General features: G+C 40.9%; 1 protein-coding gene across 15 annotated transcripts in view; it reads right to left on the reverse strand.

Annotated features, from left to right (window-relative positions):
• LOC135220022 (uncharacterized) overlaps positions 1-16,323 on the reverse strand; it is an 875,986-nt gene that overhangs the window by 224,494 nt on the left and 635,169 nt on the right. For 5 of the 15 annotated variants that reach the window (XM_064257324.1, XM_064257339.1, XM_064257323.1 and 2 more), the window contains 8 exons: positions 13,001-13,141; positions 12,133-12,261; positions 11,451-11,585; positions 7,735-7,863; positions 7,358-7,438; positions 6,449-6,584; positions 5,868-6,003; positions 5,248-5,376 (listed from right to left, as the gene is read on the reverse strand). In XM_064257324.1, coding sequence (XP_064113394.1) covers positions 5,248-5,376; positions 5,868-6,003; positions 6,449-6,574 — 391 coding nt within the window. In that variant the 5' untranslated portion in view covers positions 6,575-6,584; positions 7,358-7,438; positions 7,735-7,863; ... (1 more) ...; positions 12,133-12,261; positions 13,001-13,141. Of the gene's footprint in view, positions 1-5,247; positions 5,377-5,867; positions 6,004-6,448; positions 6,585-7,357; positions 7,439-7,734; positions 7,864-11,419; positions 11,586-12,132; positions 12,262-13,000; positions 13,142-16,323 lie in introns of all 15 variants that reach the window. The other 10 variants (XM_064257329.1, XM_064257331.1, XM_064257333.1 and 7 more) reach the window with 6 other exon arrangements.

A 16,323-nucleotide genomic window follows, 5' to 3' on the forward strand; every position in this document is an offset into this window, starting at 1 on the left:
GTTAGAAATTCCGTAGAATTCTAAGCAGTCTGCGAAACCCCCACCGAATTCGTCAAACGATATCGGCTGGTGGTCCTCTCGATTTCCCGTAGAAATCGAGAATGGGGCAGGATTTCTCCTCACGACGGGGCTTACGTCAGGTAGGACCCGAAGGTCCCCCCGGTAGTGCAGTCCCGAACGTGGGATCCTACAGAGAAATCTCTGTAGGATCCCTCCCCTTTCCCTCGTAACCGTAAGGAAGAGAGGGAATGGGGGAAGGAATTGGATACTCGCTCGCCTTCCCAGTGGAACTAGCAGTTGGAGAAGAGTAGGAACAGCCATCGCCTTGCGGCGATGGCCTCTCAGAGTCTGGGAAAACGTATCGTCAGGAGAAAACGTTTTCCCCGCGGAGGGTTACGACTCTCACTGTAGGTAAGGGTCTGCCGCCACTGTGAACGTCGTCTGGGTGGGGCTGATCGACACCTGACAGGAGAGAGCCGATACCGCCTCCGACTCATTCCAGTCCTCGTCGAGGTCGAAACCTCTCAGGAGGACCGAAGGAGTATTCAAATACGGTGTCCGAAGACACGTAGAAACGCCGCTGTCGCAGTAGAGGAGGTGGAAGAAGTAGCTTGATCGACCGGCCAGAACTGAGAGAGCCTTCTTGTCCGGAGACGAGAGACTCTGGTTCGAGACAGAATCGGCAAGTTCCGATCGCGGCAGACCCACTGTCGGTTTGGGTTCCCTCTCGGGCCCCAAAACGACTCGAGCAGAGACGTGGGCTCTGCTGGTGGGAGCGGCAATCCTTCCGCAAGGTCATTATGCTGACGAATCAGCTTAATGACTTCTGCAAATTCCTCTGTATCTCGGGAGTAACCGTGTCTTGCGGAGTAGGACCGTCCAGTCCTCCAACAAGAACAGATCCCGAGATACTCCTCCTTCAGAAGGAGGAACAGCGGCAGACCCCTGACGGTCGCCTCCAGCTACTTGCGCGTATGTCCTGGTCGGTCCTAGAACCGTGCATGGTCCATACGGCGTCATAGCGGGATCCGCGAGCGGCGCACCTCTTGCGATCACTCATAGGTACCTCGCTCCCTCCCGGTGTAGCCCGAGGAGGTTTGAAGGTACAGGAGAGGCAGACCTGACGCTCCCCCCTAGCTCGCTGGCAGGACCAGCGTGCTTGGAGGGCTGCTGCTGATCGTCCACCCGCAGTGGCGATCGAGCAGCAGGCCTAGCCTTGCCGCTCGCCTGGGGCGAGAGGCTCGGCTGAGAACGTCGACGCTGATCTCTAGCGTCAGGCGAGCTGTGTGGTTACCGTCTCCGGTTCCGGTCCCGATGGGAGCGGCGTCAGGTGACTGCTAGGCTCGTTGTCGCGGTGAGACCGGCGAGCGTCCTCTCGGGCGCGTCGAGCCGCTGGTACCAGCCGTGGCTGGTACCGACGACCGCGGGACCCCTTCCTCGCCTCAACCCGTGGCTGGTCAGCGGACCGTCACGTCAACCCGAGCAGCCAGCTGGTCGCTGCGAGAGCGTCCACTGGCCTAGCGAGAGTCGTCTGCACGACACTCGCCAGTCTTCTGCTCCGCGCTTCGGTCTTGGCGGCGAGCGAGCTCGAGTGTCAAGACTTTGGCTGGACGGTCTCCCGCGGAGGACCGTCCACTCGTACTTCTCGCTAACGAGAAGCCGAGGCGGATCCTGTTTAGCGGCAGAACCGCTAGAACCAGGCGAGGAAGTGCCAGCCGAAAGCTGGTACTCCTCTGGTCCCCGTCTTCTTCTCCTTGGTAGAAGAAAGACGGGCCCTGTTCCCGAGGGAGCAGGAGGACCAGCAGAAGAGCTCCCCGAATCGCCGCAGCGAGACGGGCCCTTAGAAGGTCCCGAAGGAGCCTTCTTAGGGGGGAAAACCCGGGTTACCAGCTGGTCGCTGCAAGAGCGACCGCTGGCCTGGCAGAGTCACCTGAGCGTCTCTCACCAGCCTTCTGCTCCGTGCCGCGTCTTGGCGCCGAGCGAACTCTGGCGCCGAAACTTGGCTGCACGGTCTCCCCGAGGGAGAACGTACACTCGGGATCTCGTCGCGAACGAGCGGAGACCGAGCCGGAAAACCTGGCGTAGCGGCATCGCCGCTAGCACCAGGCGAGGAAGTACCAGAGCTAACCGATACTCCTCTGGTCCCCGTCTTATCTCTTCCTTACGGAAGGGGAGAACGGGCCCCGCTCCCGAAAGGAGCAGGAGGACCAGCAGAATTACCCCGTCCCACGGGGGGCCGGGGGTGGGACGGGCCCTTAGAAGTTCCCGAAGGAGACTTCTTAGGGGGGAAGGCAGCCTTCTTCTTCTTCGGCTTATGGGCCTTAGAAGTCGAAGGGGAAGAGGCAGCAGCAGACGATGAAGACGAAGATGACAGCTTCCTCTTCTCCTCCTCGTCAGCTCACGCAGGACAGTCGTCAGGTCCTCCATCCAGGCCGGAGCCGGGGCTATTGCCGAAGCAACACGGCCCGACTGCACCTGTCGGAAGGACCTGGGACTGGGGAAGACACACCGTGGGCAGGACCAGCATGGACAGGCACAGGAACCAGGAGCGACAGGAACAGCAACCAGCTCAGGAGCGGCAGGAACAGCGGCAGCAGGTAGACCCAGAAGGGACAGCCAAGCCAACAGCGGGAATCACATCAGCAGCAGGTACGGCAGGCCCAGCGATCGCCTCGTAGAATCATCGGCAGCCAGCGGAACCTGGGTCCTGGCGGCCGGTCCAGGGGCGAGCTGCTGGAACAGCGGAAGTATGGGGCAGGCAACACGAAGAAAACAGGCGGCGGCGGCAACCCCACCTCGGTACTGGCTGCGGCCCTAGTAGCAGCAGACGGCGTCATCGACACAGCATGGGGAGTCTAGACCAGGAGGGGGGGAGCAGCATAAGCGGCCGTGGTAGTAGTGGAGACCGCCCAAGACCTCGCTAGACGCTGCAGCAGCCCGTGGATGCTAGGCACGCCCTGCCTCAGCGGTGGTGGTCCATACCTGTCCAAGGTCGTCTCCACGGATGTAGCACCTGCGGTAACATAGATAGATTAGTAAGAGGGGTTCCCTCACGCACGGGGGGAAGACATGCCCCACCCCGAACGCAAGGAAGACCCCAAATACAAAATACAACGAAGAAGCTGAGCGGGGGGCAGGAAGGAAGACGAAGAATCGGATACCAAGGGAGTCGCGGGAGAGCTTTCCGACGACTCCTGGCAGACCTTCGCTTCCCCTACCCCCGCACAGCAGTGAAAAGTAATATGAAAATGAAACAGAATACTGCCCTTGCGATTCACTTCATAGAACTTAAAGGGGAAAAGATCAATTCCCGGGTAAGAACGGAAACTTGATCCAATAATATGATGCTATCATAAAATATATATGAAAATGAAACAGAATACTGCACTTGCGATTTCATTTTCACATAAAAAAAAAAATCGTAAGGATCAATTCCCGGGTAAGAACGAAAATTGATCCAAATTAAATTTCATGCAAATAAATAAATGAAAATGAAAGAATATTGCAATTGCGAATCCACTTTCATTGCATTCTATTATACAAAATTAAAAGGCTCGTGCCGAGCGCAATCACACTCTCGGTAACGAACGCACAGGGCAAAAATATAATGAAAAGAGTACTTACATTTCTCAATTACGCACTTTCGCCCAAAATACATGACTCGGAGCGAGCGCGCCCGCCCTCGGCACCGAGACATAATTCAAGGGTTCAATTCATGAAAAGAGAGGAAATCGCCGCATCTACGGCGATAACTCCATGTTGGTTCACAATTAAGTAATGAAAATGACAAAACAAGTGTTACTACAGTTTCATTTTTCAAGTCAAACAAACCATTAGTAGAAAACACAATATAAACAAAGCATACGACGATGAAGTTGGTTCAGAGAGCGATGACGAACACGTCCTTCCCACCCGCGGCCGAAAGCAAAAGTGATTGTTTACCTCCCAGTCGCGCGGCGCGCGACTGTCGGACAAGCAGTTAACTACCGTTCTCCCCCCTTGTTCGAAGCTTACGACCGTTCCAGCTGCCGCTAGCTACTTCCTTTATGTTAAAGGACCGATGGTTTGTATTACGTATCGGAAACAAATCCAAAATCAAGTTCAAGAAACAGTCCACGATAGCGTATGCCAATACAACGATCCAAGTGCGTCACCAAAAGTCGGTCAAGAAGATCAATTGCGATGAAAAAAGAATTCCAGCCAGAATGTACCAACAACAATGTTGACAGTACCGGCGACAGAAAAAATCTGAATTAGAAAACAGGAATGGTTCCTATTCCTGCCACCCAGCGGCAGGATGGTAGATCACCTGACCTACCTGTAGCGTGTGCCGCGAAATTTGAATTTCTGTCAGGACGACGGAGTCTAAAGCTAAGTATATATCTGACAGGTAAGTTGAATGTATAAAAATATATTCCATGTAATAAAAAATAACACAGTACAACCAGCTATACAAATTTTGAATTTTCCCTAATTTTCCCGATTTAACTATCAAAAAAAATATTTGTCCTTAATACAACCCTTCTAGTAATGTACATGAACAACCCATATTGATATGTATATTTCTAACAATAACTATGTTTATAGCAATGTAAATAAATACCACTGTAAATTATGGTACTGTAGCCACTAAAGCACTCTGCATCAAATTAAATGTACTCATATCATTAAACATTACTGTATATATACATAGAATCCAATTACCAATAAGGGCAATTCCAACTGAAATATATAACATCCATAATACACTGTATTGCAATCACTTCAATGGCCTAACTATCACAGGCCTTGAACCCCAGTAGGAGATTGCCAAACACAAATATCCCATCACCTGCCAGCCTTATATGTCACCGACTTCATTCTTGGGTCTACATCTACAAGAATAACACCTGCCACCACCCGCCACCACCACTCAACACAATAGGCAGTACCAGAGTGGTTAGCAAATTTTACGGCACTTCGCCCGCTAACCGTGCGACACTGAGATATGGGTAAGACAAAAGATATTCCAGATGCGCAATAAGTTACAACTCGCTCCAACCCATATCAACATTTTTTAAACAAATATATCCTTATAGTATTATAAAGTTTATCATGTTAATGATACACTAAGTACAAAAACTATATAACTGATTAACCAAAATTTTATGGTTCCAGTGTTTGAAAAATAAAGATAAGAAATTCTTAACATATGAGAAACTGCTATTTCAATTACAAAGAAAATGAAGCATCAGTGAAGTGACCTACCATTAATACAACAGTGACATGCAGCCTCCCCACATCCTTGTTCGTAAATGGTACCTGTGCACGTGTAGCTACTCGTACCATTGTAGCAATAGCCTTGATTAGCAATGCACTGGGCATTAGGGGTACAATCTGAGAGTTTGAGGGAAGATAAACATTTCTTTATGTAACGTTAATCATCATTTAAAGTTATTCATATTTGTACAATTAAGCCCTCATCCTTGAAGGAATTATCACTTTACATATAATGCAGACATACAAAAATTTAGTTTGGTTGTAACATGAGAGGTTCTGTGTATTGACCTTACTGTTTTTTTTTTATAATATGACGATAAAGTTAACTCAATATAAATATGAAAGAGCAAGTTAAAAACATAAGCAGCAAGGAACTTTCAGAAAATATAGGTAACAACTGCTACTGCATAATACTGTTCCAGAAGTTTAAACCTACAATTATATTATGTGCTATATACTATAAATCTTCTTTTGCATGTGCTTCCAATATTACATAAAAGGTTTTTCATAAAAACTTTCATTACCTAGAATACTATATGAAACTATGCCTTATAAACAACTGAGCAAAAAATATATCAAGTTCTCCTACTGTTCTTTATGCGACTCACCCCTGCAACAAGTGCAATTGTTTCCAAGGCAACCTGCTGGTTCAGCTAAGCCATAGCAAGTTCCCCAGTCATCATCTTTCACGCATTCTCCCACTGTCCTCCTCACATTCAGGTAATTCAACACAGTTATCAGGATCTGGAATGATAAAACATACGTGATATCAACAATACACAGAGTATAAACTGAATTAATAATACATTATGTAACATGCATTTTGACAAAATCTTCTGAATGCAGTGAAGAACATCCATGCATATTATCAATTTTGTTTTGTCTCAAGAAAGTCATTCACAGTTAATCTTAACAATATGAATGAGATTTTTTATATTTTTTGAAAGAAAACAAGGTCTTATGCTTATTCTTATGCTATTCTATAAATGCTCCCTTGCAACTGTAGTGGATAAAATAACCAGAACTGAATCTTATCAGAAAAATTTACTCCTTACGAAGACTTTGTGAAAATGTACATACATACTATAACCCGAGAACCAAAGGGAAATGGCTCTTTATAAGATTCCTGGTGCTTGAGCCTAACAACAAGTGAAAGAAATTATTGCAGATGCAAAATAAAGCCACTTACCCATGAAACAACAAGCACAATTTGGTCCATCACACCCTTCGTCATAAGTGATACCATTGCATACATGGCTGCTATTCGTACTGAAGCAGTAACCATTATTGTCTGAACATATGGGTTTTGGAACATCCTGAAACAGCTTTAAGAAATTTTACATTTTAATGTGCTCATCAGTTTGGGTAACTTTTCCTACTTCACACAATCTAATTTGGCACAGTGAGATGTTTACACAATTACTTAGCAGAGGATTCTGATGTCTTTTAAATCTGTTGTTTCAATCAAATGCTAGAAAAAAACTTTGTGTTGAGTGCTTCAAGAAGGCCTGTGATGTTAAACAATGAAAGAGTAGCTAAAAAACTGCATAGCGAAAAATAATGAAAATATACATATATAATAATGATTATTTTACAAACAATATTGAAAGGCGAGGGATTGATGTTTAAAGTTTTGTATCTGTATTTTTACGTCTTCCATTTTGAGTCTCTTTCTATGCTTTAAGAGATATGTTTCTGATCCAGATACTGCAGTTTCTCTTTATTGTTGTTAAGAGTTTGTAACTGTTTGCTTTGTTGTAATTCATCAATTGTGTTACATATTAACAAACAGAATGGCAAACATTTTACACTTGAAATTCATAGATATTTTGTAGCCTTACAGTTCTGTGCACAATGTAGATTCTAGTTGTGATACAAGTAAGAGAGATCTTTTACAATAAAGTTCTCTAATTATATCAGAGTAATATTGTTGTACCTACATTAAACATCTATGATACTGGCCACATGGATAGGTAAACGTATCACAACTGAGGATCATCTCTATAAAAGAAAACTTTGTCATGATGTACAGGACATTCATTGATTGTACCCTTCCTTTGGAGGTTTGTATTTAAGTGATCTTCCTTTTGAGGCTTACCTGTTGGATGGCAACAGGTACAGTCATCTCCAAGGCAGTCATGATTCAATTGCACCAACACAGCTACTCCTTAGGAATACACTGCAAGAATTGACTTGTATATAGAATACATACATTGAGATTTGTGTCCAATATGGTTTAAGAATGATAGGCTTTATGCAGAAGACTGTGTGACATTCCAGCTTAACCTTTGTAGAAAAACAAAGTAATTATACTAACTTCAGACATCAAAAGAACCTAAGTACAAAAACTATACAACTGATTAACCAAAATTTTAATGGTTCCAGTGTTTGAAAAATAAAGATATGAAATTCTTAACAAATGAGAAACTGCTACTTCAATTACAAAGAAAAGGAAGCATCAGTGAAGTGACCTACCATTTATACAACAGTGACATGCAGCCTCCCCACATCCTTGTTCCTAGATGGTACCTGTGCACGTGTAGCTACTCGTACCATTGTAGCAATAGCCTTGATTAGCAGTACACTGGGCATTAGGGGTACAATCTGAGGGAAGATAATCATTTCTTCAAGTATATATTATCATCATTTCGCATTATTCATATTATTGCATTCAATCCTGGATCATTGCAGCAGTCATAAAAAATGTATATATGACACTGACATACAAAATTTCTTTTTAGGTTTGTAACATAAGATATAGAGAGGAGAGACTAGACAAAAAAGCGACAATCGCGTGCACATAAGGAACCATTGTTATGTGATGACTGCCAGAGATGGCATCAGTATCACCTGTAAAGACCAGCAGCAAAAAAGCCACTTCTGGTGGGTAATGCTGGGTCATCAACTCTGAACAAGTTCACAAAAGAGCAGTGGATCACATTTCACAAATAAGAGACCTATTTTCATTCATGAGAATCTTTATGACTGTTGAAATAACCTCAAGTAAACAGTGTTAGATCGCAGTCAACTTCACTCCTGCTTTTTATCTAATAAAATACGTAATGAATGCTGTAATAAGCTTTTTATTAAAGCAGGGGTGTTGTTTATCCGTGGTATGTGCCTACAGATTGTAAAATATCATTCGAAATGATGAATTGTATAGAATAAAAGTGGTTCAGTGTGCTGAATTCTACCTGAAAAGTCAGTGGCATGTAGGGTCACCATCAGTCCATACAACAATGGTTATGCCTGACTGTGTTTCCTACTACTTGACTACAACAATGTACATAGGCTAGTAGCATGAGGCCTAGATCCAGGCCTGCTGCAGTTTCAAGTATTAATGAAATGTTATGGTAGTGTAAAGGTAAAATACCGAATGGCCAGCCTCTACCGTAGCGTGACCTCCTTCCCGAAAAAGTACTTCAACATGACCTGTAACCCCAGCGTCCGTCGAAGTAATACCGCAAGACCTCTAATTTCCTCTTGAAGTAAGTGTTTTCTCTCAAGTCACAAATCAATGCCGTAATTTTCAATTTTCAAGAAGGTGGTCGTGCTATGGTAGAGGTGGCCACCACGTGGCTATTCGGTACTTTAGCCTATTTAGTACATGTTAACAATAAGTTCTCAAACCTGGTATGGAGAGGACTCTGCTGAATTTTAACGATAATTAGTTCTGCCTCTAAAGTAAATAAGACTGTACATTTATGGTGGAAAGAAAGGCAAATAACGTCGACAAATTGGTCAACTATATTGCGCAAGTGTATACAAACTAGTACAGCAGACAAATTAAAATTTTTATTTCTACATGTAGTACACATTGTCATTGGTAAAAGCTGCAAAGATAATTGAGGCCACCACTCGAACAACCGTCTATCTGCACAAAACAGAAATCGGAGAAAAATGCGATTGAAGTTTTGCAATGTTTACGTTATCATATTTCCGTTATTATTTATGCTATGACATCATTCTTTTTTTCAAAATGAAGCTAAAAGCATGTTCTTTACAAATATGTGTGTAAATGTTATCTGTCTATCCAAACTGTACCTCAAACAACACTATAACTGCAAAAAACCAAAGTTTGTCAACATTGGAATGCATATATAAGTGATAATTATGAATGGTATGATGTCATTTTTTTTCTTCAACATTATATTAGCCTAGATTTTAGAAACCTAAATGATTAAAAACTAGTATAAATTATATAATGATGGGAAGAAGAAATATAAAATTAAAACTATTGTATAAGAATGGTCTGTAAAATTATTCAGCCATGAAACTCTCCTTATGACACGTCTTTGGTCATCATTCATAGTAGGCCTACGTGGTGCAATCACATAACTACATACCTAAAAAATATGTGTTAAAGCATTCTATAGCCCTAAAAGCATGGTAGGATGCAAGATTTACTAGCACCATTTTTTTGTATTACACATAATTATGCCTAAAAAAAGAGCATGACTAACTTTTTTTCCCCATTTAACACATCTGACTATCCAATATTGGGTACAGTAATGATAGGCTAATAGATTTTAAAGTACAGTAAGGTATACTGTTTGGAAGGTATTTTTTTACCAAAAAAAGACCGAGGAGTAATTACGTGTGCACTCACATTATTCTTTTCCCACTGAGTACTACATTCTAATGAGTTGTTTTCAATTTTATTTGATTCCTTATGCTTTCTACCCATAGTTGATGATCACAATAACTGTTATTTTTGTCAGAAACAATGCTTAATGAAAATTATAAGGTAAACCATGGAACACGAGAACTTGACAGCCAAACTAAGTGCCCTTTAAATATGACGTCATACCAAATCAAAGAACCTCATTGGTGGACGCATGCAGATAACGTTTTGTTCGACAGAACATTATCCGGGCTCCTTTTCCATCAAATAACCGCTTATCTGCAAATTTTGCAGATATACTGTTGTTCGATTCATTTTCATCCCAGGCTCTTTCACTCGAATAACAACTCTCAAATATTACGTATTTATAATTCTAGTTACTCTCAGTCTCTCTAGATTATGAACGTGAAAAACATATTTTTTTTACAATTTCTAAACACTAGTATATAGAAGAAGAGTTGCTGGATTTGAAAGTATGTATAACTCAAAATCCGAAAATTTGCAGATAGACGGTTGTTCGAGTGGCGGCCTCAATTTACCATTCATTAAAGACTGCTGAGAAAATAACCATATTGTAGCTGCCATATCTACAAAACTTTATGGCTTAACTGTAGAAGAAATATACCACCAAAATTAAATATTTTTACTTCTGCATACAGTACATAGAGTATATAGTATATGGTGTATAAATCATTTGACAGTCTTGGTGGAGATCTGAGAAAACATGTTTTAAAGAGTATAGGGTTTCCCCATAAGATGTATGGGTTTGCGCTAATGTTTACATAAGAATTATCACACAGCAATGGTGCCAGGCAGTGTACGTCACAGACTGCCTTGGCTGTTGTACGGTGTTTAATCTCTCTTATCTATATCTATGGTTCTGTGTACTGTCATTCCTGTTTTGGCTTAAGTTCAAATAAATGATAATTAAATTACCTATATAAACATCGGAGAGTAAGTTACAGAAAAGCGCACAAACTAAGAAACTTTAACCAATATAGGGAACTATTGAGTAATACTATTTTTTTAACATTTTAAACTGAATGTATATTGTATGTACTACAAAGCAATTTATCACACGTGTACACACACACACACATTTTATATATATATATCTATATATATATATATATATATTATATCTCTATACATATATATATATATATATATATATATATATATATATATATATATATATATATATATATATATATATATATATATATAATATATAATATATACACGTATATGTATATTATTTATATATATATATATATATATCTATATATATATATATATATATATATATTGCATCATATGTGTGTGTCATTTTGATAGCATTATCATGAGCTCTAAATTTCAAATAAAATGGTTAATAACATTAAAATAGTCATATACATGAAAACTATATAAATGCATAGTATCTACATAGACACACATATAGATAAGATAGATAAGCAGATAGATAGATTGGATAAACAGATAGATGCATGAATGTATGCTTTATAAACAAATTCTGCAAAAAAAATATAGTACCCGTTCTTCTACTGTAGTTCATGTGACTCACCCTTGCAACATGTGCAATTGTTTCCAAAACAACCTGCTGGTTCAGCCAAGCCATAGCAAGTTCCCCAGTCACCATCTTGGACACATCTCCAGCTGCCTCCTCCACATTCAGGTAATTCAACACAGTTATCAGGATCTGAAAAGACAGATTGCCATAATGTCACTAATGTTATGTGTATGGAATGTTGGGAAATAATTCCCTCTATATTGAAAATGCTTCTGTCGACAGGAATCCATTTTGAGCTACAGTATATATTATGTATGCAGAATAAAATAGAATAGAATGGAATATACACTTTAGGCCAAAGGCCAAGCAGTGGGACCTACGAGGTCATTCAGTGTTGAAATGGAAATTAACAGAAAAGAAGTCTGAAAGGTGTAAAAAGAAAACCTCACAGTTGCACCATGAATCGATTGTTAGGAGAGGGTGAATAGTAAGATGGAAGAAAGAGAATGAGAACGGAGATACAGTAAAAGATGTTATATATATAAGAATGGATGAAAATGTTTTCTGTTTTATGAACAAAAGCAGTCTTACTATATAGATGCTGCTGTGCAGCTTTGGGTAAACTAGGCGCGTGACGACAACAAAAGTGGGTACTGGGACGGCCACAGGGAAAGGATTGGTAATAGCACATCTGTCCCAGAGGGAAAAGAAATAACTGCTATGTGAAGCCACTTACTTGTGAAACAGCAAGCACAGTTCAGTCCATCACACCCATCGGCATAGACAGTTCCGCAGGAAGTGTGATTACTCGTGGTGTCGAAGCAGTAGCCTTCATTGTCCAAACAGATGGGTTTTGGTGTACAAGCTGAGGACACATCGACATAATAATTATTACAATGCCAATGCAATGACAGATCTTTGAAGGATTCTCTATGCATTGTGGAATTTGAGCAGCACTAAACACACCAAAATGGAAACGCCATTAGATGTTAGCAGTGAACATTTCGAAGAATCTTAAGTCATGTTTGGGGATTTAAAAGACCTAAAATCTGCCTTGTTGAATACTGTCACTGACAACACAAATAGCCAGTTCTAATTCACTTCAAATTTAGAAAAACCCTGATTTTCGTTTTGATTTCTAACTGGTAGCTCATGGGATATGCTGTGATGCAACCACGGAAAGTTTTCTCCATTTTCACCAAAATTGACAACCATTCCTTCTTTTATTTCATCCTTTTAGAATACATCATGACAGGGAATATAATGCTAATTTAAAATCAAAACTAATAAAATGTTTATTCTTGAAAGCATTTGCAAAGTTCAAAATCCTCTGCTTAAAGGCAATAAAATAGAGATCTTTTTAAAATTAGAATATTCAATTACTTAATCTATACAAGGAAGTGTAAATTAAATTTAAACTATAAACAATAAGATTTTGAATACACATGTAAATAGACCGACAGACAGGTGATACCCGAAGTGTAGAATTCCACCAAAGGAGCACCTATAAATTGAACAAGTACACATATGTATACCTGTGTACCCTCTTTTAGGTGTTCTCTATAACCTTATCCTTCGTCTACTTGAAGGCTCTCCAAACTTACCTCCTGGCTTGCAACAAGCACAGTTTGTGCCATAGCAGGCAGAGCTGTCAATTGCACCGTTACAAGTACTCCAGGCTGTGGGTTTCATGCACGTGCCATGAGCAGCGTCACACTGGGGCTTTTCAATGTAGACAGTAACATCTGAAATGACCAGTAGTGGTGAAAACACTCCGCAGACATAGCAGTAAATGCTTAACTCCTCAAATGTTTACAACTTCAGGGCTCTATTTGTATGTTACATAGTTCGGTTTGTCTCACTCGCTTCTTGAGTATTAGTGAAGATTGTATGGAAGACCTAATAATACTGTATTTTTCTTTAGAACTGATAGTTATTCTTTAAGGTTTCTCTTCACAATAGTATACGAAGCACATTGCAACGTATATCTTTCTCTTAAGGAGAGTATACGTTAACAGAGAAATTACAATTTTTAAACCAAGGATTTTGGTGCTCTATACCTTTTTTTCTATTTCTTTTTTATTAAAGAAAACATGGCAAGGAATTGGAATATAAGATTTAGGACAGGGCACTGGAAACTAAGAGGTCATTCAGCACTTATGAAAAACAGATCAAAGGGGGTTTTCAAGGTAACGAACAGGAGGAAAACGTCGAAGTTGCATTATGAAACAATTATTAGGAGAGGGTGGAAAGTATGATGGAAGAAACGAGAATAAAAATGAAAGTTTTTATTGTAAAACTAATATTGTAATACCTACCTGAACATCTGAATAAGCCCTGGTCACTTACCAGCCCGAACCATCATTTATTAAAAATTTACCAAATCTTTGGTTAAAATAAACGATCAGTGTTGCCAATCTCCTGGCAAACACCCTCGTTACCTAGTTTACCAGCCCACCGCTGATAGCCCTGCCTCACGGGCCGGTCACACCTGCCCTCTCACGTCAATCATAAACTCAATAACTGTATGAGAGGGGAGGGAGGGTGGGAATCATTCAGGTGTTCAGGTAGGTATTACAATATTAGTTTTTACAATAAAAACTTCATATTGCAATACACCCCCTGAACACCTGAATAAGCCCGATTAACAACATTAATTTGGAGGTGGGGAATCAAATCTACTCGGCCCTCCACTGTACCAGTTCAGTCAATATAATTGAGTACGCGGGTCAGTCTCAAGTTCATTTGTCACTTGTCCAAACTAATCTCCCATGTGAGGGAAAAAAACTCCCTGCACCCTCTACCCAAGGTCAAAACTCATTGAGTGCGGGAGGGATACAAACCTGTTTCCTCTCAGCTGGCTATGTGCCTCACTGAGTAGAGGAAAAACTGAAGACCTCCCATGTGGCTCTCGTCCTCTCATGTATGGAGGGAATCTGAAGACCTCCCATGTGGCTCTCGGCCTCTCATGTATGGAGGGAAACTGAAGACCTCCCATGTGGCCTTAGGCCTCTCATGTACGGAGGAGACAACCATGTCCATCGGTGCGTCTGTGACGGTGTCGTAGATCACAGTGATGTCCTCTCTTGTAGTGTTGTACCTGCCTGTCTGTACTCTGCCTGGTTGGCACTTGGAAGAATACCCTCAGATAACCCAGAACATGTTCTTCCTATCTGTCCTAATACTTAAAATCCTCTCGTGATATATCATATCATGAATAACTTATACATATTCCTAATATTCGCTCCCTACTTTAAATACTAACTCAGACAGCAAGATTGTTGGGTTTAAAAATAGAATTTAGGCCAAAGGCGAGTATTGGGACCTATGAGGTCAGTCAGCGCTGAAGGGAAATTGACAAAGTTTGAAAGGTGTGACAGGAAGAAAAAACCTCTGTTTGCACAATGAGTCCAGTGTTAGGAGAGCATGGAAAATAGTATGAGAGAATATGAAATCAGAAAAGTAAGAGAGAGAGAGAGAGAGAGAGAGAGAGAGAGAGAGAGAGAGAGAGAGAGAGAGAGAGAGAGAGAGAGAGAGAGAGAGAGAGAGAGAGAAATACAATCGTCTAGGATAAAGAGAAATATAAAATCAGGGAAGTGAGAGAGAGAGAGAGAGAGAGAGAGAGAGAGAGAGAGAGAGAGAGAGAGAGAGAGAGAGAGAGAAATTACAATCGTCTAACATCTCCACCTCCGTAAATTGCACCCTCTTCTAAGTTAAAAGGGTATTATCTTAACGATAATATACTCGTCTAACTCCGTACAGCTATGAACAACCAAACGAGAACTTGTTGTTAATGCGATCGACTCCTATAACATCACTATTGTATTGATCAGGTGTGGTGACAGTAATCGAATCCGATAGAAACATCCGTTATTGTATTCATCCGCGTGCGACGGTAATTACTGTATTCATGTTATAAATGCAGCTGAAGCTAATAAGGCAAAATTACGTGCATCAGCAACCTGGACAGAAGTCCCGAGCTTTTGTATGAATTCAAACGCAGCCGTGGTAAAAGAAAACTAATAGCATGAGAGCTCATTACTGTTGTTTTTTACACAGACAAAGGATTAATAAAGTATATAAAGTGTAAGGTTCGTAATACCTATGAAAACGAGTGAAAAACGAACGGAATCCTAAATTTAACGCCATCTAACCCGAGGGAAAACTAGCTTCCAATGAGACGTATCAGTCAAATTTTGGTCTTAAATTACATCGTAAGACGAACAGAATGACTTCGTTCCATAAGTTAAGTATCCAGATATTCATTAATATGCTAACTAGGGACAAAAACATTAGCCGAGACCAAGTGATATGGTTGAATCTGGAGCAAGGAAGAGAGAGAGAAAAAAAAAAAAAAAAAAACAGACTAGCCGGCATCCTTGTCTAAGCCACACCTTACAATAGTGCTGTTTGACGACAAGCTAGTGTAATTGTAATTTAATTGAAAAGTAATAAAATAATATTTAAAGGTAAGGTAATTAAATTAACTTTATTAGGCCTAATATTAATTTCAGTTGTCATTGTAATTTGATAATACGACTGATAATAATTTGTAACTGTAATTGACATAAGCGCAATGTAATTACTGACGGCAATAGTCGGTTAAACGTATGAAGACGTCATACATACGAATTCCTTATATCTGACATCTGATTATATGCCCCAAGATAGATACCTCATTGACTATGTTAAATGTCAACATAGTTGAACACACGTCTCCTTCAAGACGTTTGTACAACTTGGCATAAGTGAGTGTGTTGTTACGTTAGTCATTTTAGTCAATCAGGAGAGAATGAGATGGATACGGCGACGCAAACCGTATTCGTCATCCGCTGATTCCAGCGTGAATGACTGCCGAGTTAAGTGTTTATACTACGCTAATATGATGATACATATAATACAATTATAATGCTTTAGTCGGACAGAA

This window comes from Macrobrachium nipponense, chromosome 1 (genome assembly GCF_015104395.2).
Source record: "Macrobrachium nipponense isolate FS-2020 chromosome 1, ASM1510439v2, whole genome shotgun sequence".
NCBI classification, from domain to species: domain Eukaryota; kingdom Metazoa; phylum Arthropoda; class Malacostraca; order Decapoda; family Palaemonidae; genus Macrobrachium; species Macrobrachium nipponense.